The 16,966-nt window shown below is 40.5% G+C and overlaps 2 protein-coding genes across 6 annotated transcripts; both read right to left on the reverse strand.

Moving 5' to 3' along the window:
• Positions 1–482: 482 nt before the first annotated feature.
• On the reverse strand, positions 483–6,319 carry slc25a29l (solute carrier family 25 member 29-like). Of its 4 annotated transcripts, XM_080871601.1 has the most exons (5): positions 5,896–6,318; positions 4,253–4,296; positions 3,524–3,567; positions 3,156–3,239; positions 483–2,580 (listed from the first exon to the last, which is right to left on the reverse strand). In XM_080871601.1, the coding sequence occupies exons 4-5, from the start codon at positions 3,204–3,206 to the stop codon at positions 1,810–1,812; spliced, it is 822 nt and encodes a 273-aa protein (XP_080727727.1). In that variant the 5' UTR covers positions 3,207–3,239; positions 3,524–3,567; positions 4,253–4,296; positions 5,896–6,318; the 3' UTR covers positions 483–1,809. The 4 variants fall into 4 exon arrangements, with proteins under 4 accessions (XP_080727727.1, XP_080727724.1, XP_080727726.1 ...); XM_080871598.1 differs by lacking the exon at positions 3,524–3,567 and having other exon boundaries at positions 5,896–6,319; XM_080871600.1 differs by having other exon boundaries at positions 3,156–3,567.
• A 3,735-nt stretch (positions 6,320–10,054) lies between these two features.
• Positions 10,055–16,944, reverse strand: wars1 (tryptophanyl-tRNA synthetase 1). 2 transcript variants are annotated; one of them, XM_080870887.1, is made up of 11 exons: positions 16,796–16,944; positions 16,361–16,477; positions 12,621–12,837; positions 12,399–12,507; positions 12,081–12,200; positions 11,715–11,897; positions 11,439–11,539; positions 11,209–11,321; positions 10,935–11,108; positions 10,712–10,852; positions 10,055–10,616 (listed from the first exon to the last, which is right to left on the reverse strand). In XM_080870887.1, the coding sequence occupies exons 2-11, from the start codon at positions 16,472–16,474 to the stop codon at positions 10,458–10,460; spliced, it is 1,431 nt and encodes a 476-aa protein (XP_080727013.1). In that variant the 5' UTR covers positions 16,475–16,477; positions 16,796–16,944; the 3' UTR covers positions 10,055–10,457. The 2 variants fall into 2 exon arrangements, with proteins under 2 accessions (XP_080727013.1, XP_080727014.1); XM_080870888.1 differs by having other exon boundaries at positions 16,361–16,474; positions 16,796–16,938.
• Between the last annotated feature and the right edge of the window lie 22 nt (positions 16,945–16,966).

Below are 16,966 nucleotides of genomic sequence, written 5' to 3' on the forward strand. Positions count from 1 at the left end.
CTGCAACAGACCACCATCAGAGCCTCCAATATTTTTCATTACAAACTTTCTCTCTGTACAGATATACAGTCCAAGAAGTGGTATAAAAAGTTTGTGGTAACTGCAAACTTGAAACTTTATACAGCAGCCAGAATTAACTCAGCTACGAGGGAGGTAAAGCTGGTGTAGGCAGAATTTTTTTGGCATCATAGGGCTTTAAAGGGTTAAAGTTTGTTTTGTTTTTTTAAGCCAAGTGTATCATACAGCCAAATCAGTATTTTTTTTTTTTTAAATTTCACCAGAAGGTTCAACACTCCATTGTTCAAAAATTTGAATTTTCTGCCAAAAAAACAAAACAAAATCTAGCATCAGAGACTTTAGCTAATTGCATCTTTTCAGGGCTGAGATTATGATGGTGAAAAGTCTGACTGAAATGAAAAACGTCAAGATGGGGAAATTACTTGTTTTTCTCTGCATTTGACCCATTCACCTTTGACCCAGACACCTTTCCCCCCCAGTTTCCAGCGGAGGACTGATGAATTTTGTTCTGATCCTCCCTTTACTCTTCCAACACATGATTGCGGTGGCTACTTCTGGGTATATGGGGATGTTAAGAAGTCACAAGTCTGATCCGCAGCAGCAATGTAGACAATCGCTTCTAAAATTTTACCCTCTTTCCTGGAAAGAAAAGCGACTGGCCTTTAAACCTAGTTTTATTTTTCTTGGCTGAACAATACAGCAATGGTCATTCAGTACAAGCGAGGCATGTGTGCAAGCCAATGTTTGTCTAGTGACTTTGGGCAGAGAGGGGAGATCTTCAGGTTAAAAAAAAAAAAAGTGCGTTGTGACTTTTTATTTTATTTACCTTTTAAAATTTCTGCCTAATCCAGTTCAAGCTACATGAAGCATTAATGAACATGAAAATTTGCTTGTAACAGTTTACACAAGATGCTACAAAACAGTGTTCACGTGATGCTAAACAGGATAATTTTTGACTATTAAAAATTACCCTAAAAATCATCTTCATTTAACTAATGGTAGAAAGTAACAGTATAAACAGCACCGATTCACAAATATACCAAACGCCGTGCTGTGTGTTTAGGCTTGTGTAATATTATAGGATGAAAACGGCATCATTAGGATCAACGTGTTCAACATTTTCGGGACATCTGTAACAGTCACTGTATGTTACAGTAACTCTTGTAACTGTCAAGTTTATTTCAATTTGCTTAAAAAAGCAAAATATGTACAAAAGCAAAGAGAACATATTTACAATTGCAGATTTTCTCTTAAAATATATATTATTTAAATACTATGTGAGACCACTTGGTTTAAGCTTTATGGACAGATGCTTACCCAAAACATAGCTCTCCTCTGTGATTGTGGACACTAATTAACAGATCCTTGACCTGTGTACAAACTGTCTACAGATAAATGGTAAATGGTAAATGGCCTGTATTTATATAGCGCTTTACTAGTCCCTAAGGACCCCAAAGCGCTTTACATATCCAGTCATCCACCCATTCACACACACATTCACACACTGGTGATGGCAAGCTACATTGTAGCCACAGCCACCCTGGGGCGCACTGACAGAGGCGAGGCTGCCGGACACTGGCGCCACCGGGCCCTCTGACCACCACCAGTAGGCAACGGGTGAAGTGTCTTGCCCAAGGACACAACGACCGAGACTGTCCGAGCCGGGGCTCGAACCGGCAACCTTCCGATTACAAGGCGAACTCCCAACTCTTGAGCCACAATCGCCCCGTATAGGCGATTGTGGCTCAAGGTTTGCTTAAAAATTAACAACACTCACTGTTGCACGCCAGCTTACATGCTGGTCGGCTGTGTCTGCGTTTGCAGAGGCTGCAGTTGGACAGACGGCGGCTCAGAGTCTGGAATGCTACACTCTCCACCCTCGCGCATGTACATTAAGAACAAAGTCACAGTGGCAAATGTGGTGGCATTCACTGGGAATGCACGGAGCAAAGTGGACGTAAGTCCACAAGTGAACACTCTCCACCCCTCCTTTTGTATGCTCTGCCTGACACAGTCCATGATACCATTATACTGGTAAACGCCGCCGACCCCATCCGCTTGCAGACGTGACTTGATCACATCCACGGGATAGGTGGACAGCCAGGAAGCTATGCCTGACATGCCACCAGCAAACAGCAGCTTGGGGATCATGTAGGGGTCTTCTGGCTCACAACCCAGGGAGCGTGTCAGCACATCATACGCAAGGAAGTACACGCCAAAACCCGGCGTCTCGCGCACCAGGGTGGTAACCATACCACGATTGATCCCTCTGATCCCCTCCTTATTGTAGATTCTCACCAGACAGTCCAAGGAGTTCTTGTACATTTTCCTCTTAGACTTCTTCTCTCCAGTTCCTTGCATTTGCATACGTGTCTTGGCCAGCTCCATTGGACAGCAAATGACACACTGGATGGCTCCAGCAGAGGCTCCAGCCAAGAACTGGTTGAGAGGTGTATCACGGCCAAGCATGCGCATTGTGTTTCCCTGGACACCAAAAACTATAGCATTGATGAAGGTCAAACCCATCATTGGAGAGCCAATACCTTTGTACAGACCCAGCATCTGCAAACACAGATGTTACTGAGTCAGATCAACACTATAAAAACAAGAAAGTAAGGAGGCTATAGGAAGCAGTGCACTTTTTTCCAGATGTTATCAGCAATGGATTACTAATATGGCTAAAGCAAATAATTATGGGTTGCGTATCGTCTAATAATCTCCTTTTGCCAATAAAGCTACTTCTCAAATACATCCTCATCATTTATTTTACAAGTACATAAACAGCTGAGAAACCACCTTACGTTTGAATATTACTGTGGGGGGGAATAAAGGACATCCATGAGAAACAGACATGAGGTCTGAGGGGCCATGCCCCCTCTTAGCAAAAATAGCATGATGTCCAAAGCTTTATTTAGCTCCTCCAGGAATAAGCTCCTCATTGACCCCAGCTAACAGACCCCCCACCTCGCCCACGTTGCCTAATGTCTTTACTGAGAGATGGGACAGCAACTAAACACTTTAATCAGTGCACAGGACATTCTCCAGATAATAAACAACTCCAGCTTAACACCAAGGATATATTTAAATGTAACCTATTTAATTTAAAGCAAGCACTATGCTAACAAATTTAAACTCACCGACTCCTGGCGTATGATTGATTGGAAGCAGTGGAACGTCCCACGGTACATAGGTTTATTCACATTTTGAACCTGAAGCCGCACCTGTGGGTGACAGAACTCATTGGAGTAAAAACTGGAAAAAGGCCAAAGAGGACCACAGTAACTACAAACCAAGATCTGTGTAATACAGGTTTTCAGGGAAACAAGCAGTCAACAGGAAGAAAAACAAAGGATGATAAAGGGGGGGTGCAACATGTGGGAGAATAAGAAAAACATTAACCGAGTATGAAGCTGTAAAAAGAACAAAATGTCTTCGGTGCTTTTTATTTTAATATCTCAAAGACATAACAGTGGGTGAGAGAAAGAAAGACCTGGACCATACTTACTAGGTCACATTTCCGTGGAGAGGTTGTTTATTTCTCTCTCTCATCTACAACACAGTGACACTGTTGCTGTTAAAGACAGCCTCCGAGCCCCAAGCAGACACCGGCTCAGGGAGAAATGACATTGAAAGCAAGGGTGTAAAAGAACTATAACCAAACCATTCTCTCACTGCTTGCCTCTAAAGCGGATGCTCCACATTCACACAAGTCTCACGTCAAAACGTCCTCACTTTGCCACTGCTTAATCCAGTCTATGCAACATTTATATGCGAATGGCATCAAGTAAAGAAAACTGTTTTTAGGTTCATTCACATAAATCCTATGCGTCAACCACAGATCATGTAAAAGTTGTGATAAAAATGAATTTGATTTCAACCTTAACATTACAACTAACTTTAATGCATATAAAATCGTGTGGGACTCTGCAGGTACATAGTGATGATTATATAGGCTATGTGACTACAAGTTATTCAGCTAATTAACCATCCCTACAAATCCTTTGATAAATGACAGTTTCATTGAAATCTGTAAAGAAGTGAACGTACTGTCCTGTTCTGAACTCTAACTAATCAGAAGATTTATTCTTCTTGCTCAGTCATCCCCTTCCTCTCTTGGGCTCATCGTGTACTCTCAACTTATCTGGATTTAAATGAAGGCTGTCAGCAAAGTACTGCATGTTTTATTTTTTGTGACTAATGAGCAAACACCAAAGAGGATGCAGCAGACACCCACCTTTACAGTATCAAACGGATGCCCAACCAAAACACCAGCAGCACCTAAAAAACAAAAACAAAAAAGACAGGAATGAACAACTGACTGTTTCACTGAACTATTCTTATTAAAAACTCAAGAGATAATCACCAGACCACAGCATGCAAAAAGTTGTGGTGTTAGAGCAGAGACAGTGGGTGGAAAACATGTCATACAGAAGTAATCTCAGTGCACACAAGGTCATCATATATCCCATGGACTTCTTCTCTTAAGAAAAGAACCACAATATAATAATTGAGTTATAAAGGTACAAATGCACTGATGGCTTGAGTTTGGAAAAAGAAGATGGCTTTTGGTCCAGTAGTTGCAACAGACACCTGTCCATCATGAGATGGAGCCGTCATCAGCTGGTCACTGCACTGCACGAAGTGACGAAAGCTTAACACTGACGAAAGCTCAACACTGGCCTGTCCTTGACTTGTGTCAATATGCCAGAAAATCATTATACAACACTGTCTTCATATCAGATGTTTTCAAAGACTGCACACCAACATGAGGATAATGCACCAGAAATAACACCACTGAATTTCTAAAGATAAATATGTTATGCAAATAAAAAGCCTCTTTGTAAACAAATCATACAGCTTAAAACACTTGGGGTGATTTAAATCTGCCATGTGTTCATGCAAGGTTGTCAACTAGGTTGGGAAACTGATGTAAAACCATTAGGGGAAGGTTAAGAAAACAACTTCGTTATTTTACTCTTGCAGTAACTTACATACTGCATGTATAACTAAAATGCACTGGTAAAGCAATATCTGAACTTTTTATTCCCTTAAAAAAATAATTTCTCAGACTATTCTATATAAATAGTTTAATGTTAGTCCAAATCTGGTACCATTCCTTTGTATTTTGTAATCAGCTACATGTTAAGCCGTTCAAGGGAGATAGTAGTACTAATAGTACTGTAGTATAGTCATTCTACACCGCACTACTGACTCTCTCAATGAAGGTGTTATCTAAGACTAAGTTACAGTGCAGTAACTCTACCTGGGATCCAACAGACTTTGGGAAGTCCTGTCCTTGAACACTGACAAAACAGCTTGCAAAATTCCCACAGGGCTTTTGTGTGAGGCAAAGATGAATGCATGAGCTTAACTTTCTGCGGACCGCCGCCTCTCCTCGTGGTAACTCCCTACTTTGGAATGGGTTAGTGGAATGATGAAAGGAATGCAGATATTTGGGGGGAAATTGCCCGATAATCACTAAAGAAAAGCTGAGATCACGATCATTTCACATTTCTGGGGTTTCCTGGACGTGTGCAAGTTTAATTGATACGTAGATATATGATGAATGTCGACTATAAACAGCAATCTCTACGTGGGTGCTGCAGATTTGGGAATAACTTCACGTTAGCACTGCAACATAACGTTGAGCTGGGGGGGGTTAAAAAGCACCCAGCTCCAGTGTTTTAGTATTCAACCTGTCATTCATGTGGGTTTACAATGTTATCACATAAACTAGCTGGGTGTAAATCGAGAAATCACGGCACGGCACAAATTACACCGCAACAACAGCTTGAGCTTTTGACGATGGAAAAAAACAGAAAGGTGGCTAATGCTAATGCTAGCGTCAACCTGTTAACGTGGCTAGCTGCTACTCACCTCCTACACATCCAGCAGCGAAGTCCAGTGCCATTCCCTCAAAAAAATGCAACGACTGGAAGGTGTCAGGCTAACTTAAGGGCTGATAAACGTAATTAAAGAGGCGTAAGTGGGAAATGCTTTCTCGGTATCTGTGTAAACTTGGCTATTTACGACCCCCCCCGGCTTGGTGTTCAGCCAGGCTGGTTAGCTAGGTAATAGCCTCCTTTACGTTGCTGATGCTCAGCAAACGGAAGATAAACGTCTCTGGCTAATCGCTCGGACGCGAAACTGGAATAAAGCAGTTTTCTTCTCACTGGTGTCCCTTCCTCTCCCTCTATAGAGGTGCTCTTTCAGACAAACCTTTCTATTTCTGTACCGCGGCAGAAGGCGGGTTTTCAAAGTAGAAAAGAAGCGTTTGCCCTTTTTAAGACGGCCCAATCGGATTATTTAGAAGCGGACAACTCCCCCAGAGCCCTCCTCTAGTTGGTACTGTCCGCCCCTCACGCCCATTGGCTGCTGCAGGGGGCACATCACCTACACCAAAAGTCTGAAGCTATCTTTCCTCTACCGTCACATCAACTCCTCGTCAGCCTTGTGAATTTCCAGTGTGGCAATTTGTGTAGTTATAATGTGGTTTGAATATATAGACTGACGTAACAATGAATCATCCAGTAATGGTTTATAGCTTAAACGTTATGTTTATAACATTTTTGGCTTTATCATAATTGTATTTTTCAGTGTGATTTTATTTATTTTTGCTTAGTCACGTTGTGTGGCCTTGTGACTTTTGGAAGCAGGTGTTTTATGCCCAATGTGCATGTCTGGAAAATGCTTCACGTATTTCCGTGTTGTTTTCAGAATGTTGCATAAGCAACAGGGACTTGACTTTGACTTGACATGAGTAATATAACTATAACTGTTGAGAACCAGTTCCCACTGTTTCAATTCCTTGGAATTGTTTGACATTTTTGCAAACGATTCCCTCCCTCCATTCCAGTCGCCCCGAATGACGTCACCGCGTTGCGGAGCGTCATTTACCTGGCAGGAAACACGGCACCTAAGCGGCTCAAACGCTCAAAAGTTTGGTTATACTTTATGAGAACGGAAGACAACAGGGCAACTTGCAATACTTGCAAAGTAGATATTTCATTTAAGGGAGGAAACACTACGAATATGCAAAATCATTTGCTCACAAAACACGCGATGACCTTAAATGAATGTCGTGTTTTTAATTCCGCTCCGGACTCGTGAATCTCAACCCAGCAGCAGCAGTAACGTTTGCACGTCCTCTCCCGTTAATGTGGCAGGTAAATAATCAACTAACAGTGCATATTATGTTAGCGCGATCTGCCTTATTACAAAACCTGCCATTACTGTGCATTTAGGTGACCATGATGAGAGAGACAGACAGAGTCTGGCTGGCTCAGATGCTGGCAGTTCTCGCTGCAGTCTACTGGTAGCGTCTCCTTTCAGGCCAGGATAGACGAATGTCACCGAGCAGTGAGTTTGTGGTAAAAGGCTTGCACCTATTTACCACAGCAGATGTCCCCGATTTACGATAAGTGAATGTGTTTAATTGTAGGCAGGGACATTACTGGATATTCTTGTGTAGTTGCTACAGAATAATTTAAGTTATACTTTGTTTTTGCTACAGAAGAATATTTATTTTACATTTACAATTTTTTCCCCCGGGGACCCCGTGACACCCCATTGAAGAGCCATAGGCTGTGGATCTCTTAAGATTTCACTGCTGGGTTTGTAAGGCCATGTTACTCCTAAATTTCTATCTTTTTCAAAGAGAAGATATAAAACAAAGTTCTAAGCTAATCGACCTTAGTGTTCTCCTTTTTAAAAAAAAAATCGATAAAGAATCGAATCGTTAAACAGAATCGAAAATGGAATCGGAATCGTGAAAATCTTATCAATACCCATCCCTAAATATAACTGCACGTTCTGCTGGCAGCTCTCATTGTGAAGCAGAACATGCCAACAGTAAGACAGCACCACTGCTGACCATGTATTTGACATTCTGGTGTAAGTAGGCAAGTAGGCTAACACCTGTTTATGGGGAGTTGTGGAAGAGGAGAGACCATCAGCAAGGGCAAGAAAAAAAAAATGAAGAAGCAAAACCCATGTGACTATAGAGGAGCTGCAGGGAGGTATGGTGCACTGATTTACTCTTTGGTCTGCCATGCATAAGTATGTTTTCTCTTATGAGTATGGTTTCTGCAGCAGGATAAGAATGCAGATGGCAGATGAGTCTATTTGTTTCCAGGAGCACTTGTACAAAGATTATATCTATACATACACCATACCATCTTTGCTTTGTGCATTCTTTCAGTAATACATAAAGCTCCACATAAATGCAGACAGCAACAGAACTACATTTTATATTCTCTTGCTTTCAAGACAGGCAGTAGATGGCAGTATAATGATTTCTCCTTACTACTTTTAAGCCCATCTTTATGAAAATTAGTTATCTTTATTACCGTTACAGTTTAATTTGCACATTCCCACGTTTAACATTAAGCACTGCACATTTAAAAAGAGGCCGTCACTCATCATTTTATCTTAAAATACCAATCAATCTGAATTAGATTGATTGGCATACAATGCACTATTTTCTATATTATCTATGGTAACCTGTGTTCATATAGTCTTAAACAATTTCCCGTGCATTTCCTACTATTGTATGTAAACGTGTTACATGAATCTGTGGTTCTGTAAGTAATACTAAATGCTAATGCTCTTGTGTTTTAAGACATTGTGGGGAAAATGACTTTGTCTGCGTTACCACAGAAACATTTAAAACACAGCACTGTACATTATGTATACTCACTAGCCACTTTATCAGGTACACTTAACATCTATGATACGACTGTCTCAATCCATTACATCCCAAAAGTGCTCTGTTCAATTTAGATCTGACGACTCCTGAGCCAATTTGAATACTAACCTTCTTGTCACATTCAAGCTTTGCGACATGTGTGACATGGTACGTTCGCTTGCTGGAAGCAGTCATCAGAAGATGGGTACAGGCATCTGTACATCTGACGGGTTCAGGGATGGACGGTAACAATACTCAGGCAGGCTGTGGCTTAGCTGGTACTAAAGGGCCCAAAATGTGCCATTAAAAGAACCCCCACATCATTACACCACAACTAGCAGCCTGATCCACTGATAAAAGGCAGGGTGAATCCATGCTTTCACAAGTTCTCAATCTACCATTTGAGTGAAACAGCAGAAATTGAGATTCAAAACAGATGTTTTTCCAGCCTTGTATTGTCCAATACAAGCCTGTGTGAATAGTAGCCTCAGTTTCCCGTTTCCTGTTCCTGCTGGTTTGACACAAATGCTGTAGCTGCTGTAGCCTGTCTGCTTGGTGCATTCAGAGATATTATTCTGCATCCCTTGATTGTAGCTAGTTATTATTTGAATTACTGTTGCCTTCCTATCAACCCATAGCAGCCTGACCATTCTCCTTTGACCTCTTCCATCAACAAGGCATTGGCACACAGGATATAATTCCCAGTAAACCTTGGATAGTTGTGGGGGAAAATACCAACAGATCAACAGTTGCTGAGATACATAGATCAGCCCACTTGGCACCAACAACTAAGTCACTTGAATTACCTTTCCCTCTCTTGGTTATGCTTAGTTTGAACTTCAACAGGTCTTCTTGGCCATGTATGCATTTCTAAATGAATTGAGTTGCTGCCATGCGATTGGCTGATTGGGTATTTGTGTTAATAGGAAATTGCGAAGATGCCTACCTAATGAAGTAGGCAGTGAGCGTAATTCAGTAAACAAAAGCAAAAATCATGGCTTTACTTCTAATTAAAACATTTTCAAATAAAAAATTATTTCAAAAGATGCTGTTGTTAAGACGTTTAATTTTTTTGTGTGAGAATAAGCTGAAGATTTTCTACCTTCCTTGACTGATGTTCCTCTTGCTGATAACAACAAACCATTTGCTTTTGTTCTCATGACTGAGACACTGACATCCTACATGTGATGTATGTTCAAACTGAGGTGTATTTATAAGACAGACTTTTTATAATACACCTCACATGCTGGCTGATCCTGATTACAAGTTACAACACAACTGCTTTTGATAATCACACAGTTACAATTATTATTCAGAAGGCTGTTTTTAAGTAAATAAAGACAAAGTGGATGTATATCTTAACTGATTATATTAGTTTGGTTTTTAGAGATATGTGTTAGTACTCTGCTTTTATTGTCTTCCAGTCCTGAGAGAGCTGTAACACATTGTGAAAATAAATGGGTACATTTGGTACTGCTGGAAGTCAATAATCAACTGGGAATTGGCATGAAGGTGCAGGCAATGCCATGCTTAGTTTGACACAGAGAGGCATTTCATCACTCCAGTGATTTATATTTATTATTTACGATTTTTCTTTCTTTTTTTGCACTTCCAGTTTGGTTGTAAACTGTAAGAGAAATTGTCCTTCTTTCCCATTAAAAAGACTTCAAATGGAAATAAAGCGGGATTCTTTTTTTGTTCTTATACTGAGCTTAACCACATGGTGAACCCTGACTGCTCATGCCCAAGCAAGCTAGAACTTATAATTTAAAGGCCTGGGTGTCATGAACTGCTGCACCATCTCATCTGTGACTTGTTTTCGCCTCTCTTGATGCTGGGCAATCATTGGCTGCAGAGTCTCAATCAAAATCTTCTTCAGCTCTCCTGTTAATAGAGCCCCACTTGTGTAGTCCTGCAAAAGAAGAGATTGAATGAGTACAGGCAGAGGGGAAATAAGAGGATGAGGGAAGGAGGGACTGAAAAACAGTTCAGATTCTACTTCCTCACCTCTTTTATCTTCTCCAGCTTTTCATCATCCTCCAGGAAGAAGGTCAGATACAAGAAAGAGACATCTACCTCTGTGTTGCCACCATACTTTCTGTGCTCTTCCACGGTGTCTTTTCCTCCCGAAAATGCGTGTTTGTTGATCTGCGACAAATTATTACAGGTCAGAGTAAATCAGACAGCAAACACAGATATTTTGAATCTGAATAAGAGTAAAGAGCAGCACCTTATTTTTGATCTGTTTGGGTGTGTCAGTGAGGAAGATAGATGAGTTGGGGTCGCTGGCGCTCATCTTAGTCTGCGCCCCCTGCAGGGCAGGGAAGAAAGTGGAGTGCAGCAGGGCTGGTTTGAGGAGGCTGATCCTTGGAGCGACATCACGGGTCATTCTGAAGTAGGGGTCCTGAGAATGTGAGAAGACGGATAAGAACATAAATAACTGCATACTGTGAACACCACTGTATATTACGGGTTGCTACGTATTGATTTAATGGCGTCTTGACCTGGTCTATGGCACAGGGGATAAGACACGGCACATCTTTTTTGCCGCCGAATATCTGCGGGAATGAGCTACTGAAGGACGGAGCTGCCTGGATGGCTGGAAAACTGATCTTTCCTGGACGTATTAAAAAACCCCAAAACAAAAACATACCATTACATACCAAGAAGTTATCACACAATCACACTTATAAGTAAAATAAATGATTAGATGACATAATTTCAGTCATTTTACCAATGCAGTCGCTGTCTGTGAAGCCAAAAATGCCTTTAACCTGGTTAAATGTCACATGCTTCTGGACCTTTACCACATTTCTGTAGAACTGAGGTGATGCACTGCAGAATATAATACATTGAAATGAGAATCAAAACATTTCTATTCATCTGAATTGGAAAAAATATGGATCTATACACACACAGTTCTTTATTTTTTTAGTTGTTTTGAAACAGTAATGTCAACACCAAGGTCTACCAGATAAACATATAAAGATAGTCTCTTGGCATATTTTACCCCATGTAGTCAAGGTCTGAGAAGATGAAGGTCTTGTTGACATCAAAGCCACAGGCGATGATATCCTTGGCATTTTCCACAGTGAAGCGATGACATTCCTCAAGTGTGAGATCTTTCCACAGGTATTTCTCGTCATCGGTCATCTGGACCACGAGGGGGATGTCAAACACATCCTGAAGCCATCTGGAATGAGGACACTACCTTCAGTTTGAACTTAGTCTAAAAGTCTAAACGTAAAATTCACTGAGCATGGAATCAATAATTTTAGATATTGAACACAATATTGCGATCAGGCTGAGAGATGTCACAGAGCCACTTAATGCTTTAAATTTCATTGACATCACAGAATTAAGAGGTAGAACTCACTTGGTAAAGATGAAAGGGATGAGGTGACCAACGTGCATGGCCTCTGAGGATGGACCTCTGCCGGTGTAAAGGTAGAAGGACTTGTGCTTTTCATACGCATCTAAGATCTGATGCATATCTCTGGCAGAAACAGTAATAGGAAGGAATTATCAATGTGTGTTCTCAATACACTCCTATCTTTATGTTTTCATTTGGAATAGCAAGTAAACATTAACCATGATTCAACATTACTGATGACGTGCCATATAATCATTTACAAGACCATCTTTTCAACAAAAGTTGGTAAATTAGAAACAACAAAACCCATGGAAAGCTGACCTGTGTGAGAAGAAGATTCCTCTTCTTAGGAAGTGATGGGCTCTCTGTCCCGAGACTTTTTCTATTCTTTCCAACAGCTCCTTGTCAATTTTACTGCTGCCAAACCTCACTAGGGAGTGACATCACACATTCACCAGTTATTCAGCTTAAATTACCTCATATTAATGTATTAGTGAAGTACAGCTCTTGAAGTGAAGAATTAAAGCTCATTGAAAAACCCACCTATGAGTTTATCATAATCTACTCCTTTGGTGCTGGAAGCAGAAACATTCCACGGGTCAACTAAGTCTTCTCCATCACAGTCATCTGCTGCAGGCCCATTGTTTGACACAATCAGGTTTTCTGAAGGTGGACATCCTGCCTTATAATCTTGGCCCGTCATCTGTTTATAGTCCACTTTCAACTTTAGCAGCAGCTGGACAGCAGCATCGATTTCAGCCTGGGGAAACAAAACAATTGTATTAGATGATAGATATCCCAATAGAAATGACACAGTGACAAACTGTTGTAGAAACAATGGTTTTTTTGTATTAATATGTGTGTGTGACCCCTTCTTATTCTGTTGAATCAGTGTTGCATTTATAGCATGTACACACTGGCCAATTTTTTTCTTACTGCTCTGCGTAAGTCAGTAAATAAGATTCCTTCTAAATCAACTGTCTCATGTTTACTGCCTGGAATCTACATGCAGCAACACCTGATTTCTCTATCTGAGGAAGCATGTATACCTGAAGGTGAAGTGGAGAGAGTGAGAGAAAGATGTCTGCATTACTAAAGCAAAAAAGAAGGACAAAGTCAGACTGTAAAAGACGATTTCCGAAGTCCGAGGAGAAAGCCAGACGCTCAAGTTGTTAAAAAGAAAGTTTGGACTGATATGAAAACGGACTTCAACAAAAAGAAGAAAAAAGGTGGAGGACAAGGAGCATGTGATCTTTCAGCCCTAGATGAGAAATTAATTGCAATTAAAAAACAAAAACAAAAACCCACATAAAAACAAACTCTCCTGATTCTCCAGCATCCATGGGATGCCAAGGAATTAGGATATAATTGATGACATCCAACATTGATATAAGTTGTTTTTTTAATGAAAGATAAAATTATTTGGAAATGTTTAAAAGGTTAAAGCCTACAGCTTTCCATAACTATAGTTTTCTTTACATGGAATTAAAAAAATGCAATAATAATTCTGTGTATTGTGTGGCTCATGTTGCTTTGGAAAACTGTAAACAATGGTCGACAGGCAACAACACTAACAACAATAATATTAATAATAACAAGACATTATTATTATTATTTAGTATGATTATTATTATTGGTGGCAGTAGTCATTTTAAAGACCAGGTTTCCATTTGTGTGTTCGTGAAGTGAGTGGGACTTCTAATTTCTTCTGTAAGTGTGGACGACTTCAGGTATAAAAATATTGATATGTCACCAATTTGTTTGTGAAATGTTCATTCATATGCATGATTTATGCACAAATTTGTACATATCCACTGTTAGCAAATGAGGAGCAATGTCAGAATTACAGTACATGTAATTACAATACACCCATCAGGAGGAGGTCCTCCCTTTGCTGCCAAAACAGGCATGGACACCAGACCTCTGAGGATTTAATGTGCAGTCTATCATAATATTTTTGAATGGACCCTCAATGCTCATTGGAGTGGTCAAATAGTGCCATTGCCATGGTGGTGTAACGGTGGCACATGTCAAAGTAACATCCATTCCACATGAATACCAGTCAAAATTTTCATAGTAATACAATGATCAATGATGACCAGTGTGGTGAGTAGGGCTGCCACAAATGATTATTTTGATAGTCGACTAGTCACCGATTATTTTTGCAATTAGTCGACTAATCAGATCATGCATCCATTGGACGTAAAACATACAGCTTATTGCACCAGCATGCATCTGCTCTTATATAACTATCATCAGTGTTGGGGAGTAACGGAATACATGTACCGCCGTTACGTATTTAAAATACAAAATATGAGTAACTGTATTCCGTTACAGTTACCGTTTAAAAAGGTGGTATTCAGAATACAGTTACTTTGTTGAAATAAATGGATTACACTGCGGTACTTTCCTGTTTCATTTTGTCGCGGGTCAGGACTGTTTGGGTTTTGTTTGACAGCTACGTTCTGTTGTTCCAGGCGGCAGCGTTACGGTTGCCATGGTTACAGGGCGCCGCTCTCTCTCTCTCTCTCTGCGACTGTGTGTTTCCTGGGTGAGAGAGCGCCTTTTCGTTGTTGTTGTTGTTGTTGTGCTAAGCTAACAGGCAGAATGCTACAATGCTCTAAAGAATGTAGCATCATGGGCAGTGTAGTCCGTGTTGCAGGGAGAATGGACTGCCATACACGTTATGTGTCTGTGAGCGCGAGGAGGGAGAAAAAGGGGAGTGGAAAGGTAGGAGTTGTCATCGAGGAAAAACGGGAGCTGGAAGCATGTAAATATAATAATAACCACTTCAGCCAAAAAGAGTGCCTGATGAGCCCAGTTGTAAGTAAGTTATTAAGACTCGACTGTACACCGTGTTCGTGTTTTCCTCCGAAAACAATAAGTTGCGTTGGAGCAGTCTTTCAACGCCTCTCTCTGTCTCTCGCAAGAAAAGTTGACCCACACAACAAAGTAAAGCTATTTTTCGGCTACAAGCCGACAGGGACCCCGCCGTATTAGCCAGAGGTCCCTTTACTACAGCTCGGAGTCGCGGACCTTCAGTAATAGTAATAAATCACACAGCAATAGTACATTCACGTTGTTGTAAAAAGCATGATAATATATTAAGTAATCCAAAGTATTCAGAATACGTTACTGTCATTGAGTAACGTAACGGAATACGTTACAGAATACATTTTGGGGCATGTATTCTGTATTCTGTAATGGAATACATTTGAAAAGTAACCTTCCCAACACTGACTATCATTAGCTTACAGCTTTAAGTGTTTAAGATATGTGCTAACTAAAAATAAAGACAAGATGATAGTTTATTAAATGTTAATGACATTTGCAGATTGTTTCGGTGAAGTTTAATAAACTCCTTGCTATCTAAAATATAACAGGACACCGGAGTATATTCTCGAGCATCTCATGCTCAGTTGTCTGCTTGACGTTTATTCAGCTGGTCAAAGGAGCTTGCAAAGACTGTGTAAAAACTATAACTTTAATCTCAACCAAACCGATTTACTCAGGAACAAATAAAATACTAAAAAAAGCCAAACAATAACATTTGTAAGTTATCTAAGTGACTTATATATGTTTAACCTGAGTAGCGAAAGACGGCAGTGGGTTTGAAAACGATTTGCCGGGAGTCCGGTGCTCTCATGGGCTCCAGTGAGCCTTGCCCCCGGCTAGCTATCGAGCTAGTGGGTAACAGACGTCTCCGAAAACGTCGGAGTGCTTTTGAAAATATGTGGTGTCTTGATAAACTGAGCAGATATTTGAGGTTCACACAGCTACATTCTGAAAATATGTTAAACGTTTATTTTGTGACACAGAAAGAATAATAAGACTAATATCAAAACTAACTAGCTGCCGCCATTGTTGGAAACTGAGCTGGGCTGGGCTGCGCTATGAATTCTGGGACAGAGCTACTTCTTCTTCTTCGGGGTTTAACGGCAGCTGGCATCCTTGTACATGCAGTGCTGCCATCTTCTGTTTCAGTCCGGTATTACACTCTTAAATCCTACTACTTATTCCTGCGTCTTTTGTGATCTTACAAAGCTTCAAACGACGCATCGACTATTAAATCAGTCATCGACGGTTTTGATAGTCAACGTAATCGTGACTAGTCGACTAATCGTGGCAGCCCTAGTGGCGAGTAACTTTAATGTTGTTGATGATCACTGTGTGTCACGATAGAAAAGAGTGTTCAGGAAAATCATCTGTTCACCCCTTCTGTGAATCTGAAATTACAATTTGCATTTGCACAGTGATAGAAATGTAAATCTCGAAAAACTCACTTTCTCTGCTTTAGCTGATTTCAAGGATCTGACTTTCTCTCCTTGAGCATTCAGTTTCTCGAAAAGCTCCATGGGACTCATGGTTCCTTCGCCATCGCCTTGACAGTCTGTCATCTTCTTCACAGCAAAATATGAAGTGAAAAATAGTTCATATCCAAATATACATGTCATAAACGAATGTTACATGTTCTGACAAGGATCAGTTTTATACCTAATCCAATTATCTTCTACAGAATGTGTGTATATACTTAAACAGCACCTGAGTTAACTGCCATATGCGAAAATAACAGCAGAGCTGGTAGTGCTAGCTAATCGTCCTATACTAAACACAAACTACACTTAGCTCATGCTGTCATGTTTAATAATTTATATAGTCATGTATCATATATCCAGCTCATTATATTTCTGATTAAATATAGTGACAAGTCGGTATACCGTCAGTATTCTTCACACGCAGTTGACAGCTCACTCATTCAACTTGCATCAGCCTGTGTGATGTAGTGTTTGGGTGAAAGTCTTCCCAGGCAAACGACCTTATTCATTGGTTCCGCGGCGAATTAACCCACCAGAAAAAAAGTACTACTTTGGGAATTCGCTTACGTGAAT

This window comes from Rhamphochromis sp. 'chilingali' (assembly GCF_963969265.1).
Source record: "Rhamphochromis sp. 'chilingali' genome assembly, chromosome: 21".
NCBI lineage: Eukaryota > Metazoa > Chordata > Actinopteri > Cichliformes > Cichlidae > Rhamphochromis > Rhamphochromis sp. 'chilingali'.

What these genes read in the sequence shown, in the direction of transcription:
- slc25a29l (XM_080871598.1), bottom strand. Translation starts at nt 5,929, where the DNA reads ATGGCACTGGACTTCGCTGCTGGATGTGTAGGAG. An exon ending in CGCTGCTGGATGTGTAGGAG is followed by an intron (nt 4,297 to 5,895) that starts GTGAGTAGCAGC and finishes TTTGTTTTTTAG; the next exon opens with GTGCTGCTGGTGTTTTGGTT. An exon ending in CAATCATACGCCAGGAGTCG is followed by an intron (nt 2,581 to 3,155) that starts GTGAGTTTAAAT and finishes CTGTGTTTGCAG; the next exon opens with ATGCTGGGTCTGTACAAAGG.
- wars1 (XM_080870887.1), bottom strand. Translation starts at nt 16,474, where the DNA reads ATGACAGACTGTCAAGGCGATGGCGAAGGAACCATGAGTCCCATGGAG. An exon ending in AGATTATGATAAACTCATAG is followed by an intron (nt 12,508 to 12,620) that starts GTGGGTTTTTCA and finishes GTCACTCCCTAG; the next exon opens with TGAGGTTTGGCAGCAGTAAA. An exon ending in TCCCCTGTGCCATAGACCAG is followed by an intron (nt 11,109 to 11,208) that starts GTCAAGACGCCA and finishes TCACATTCTCAG; the next exon opens with GACCCCTACTTCAGAATGAC.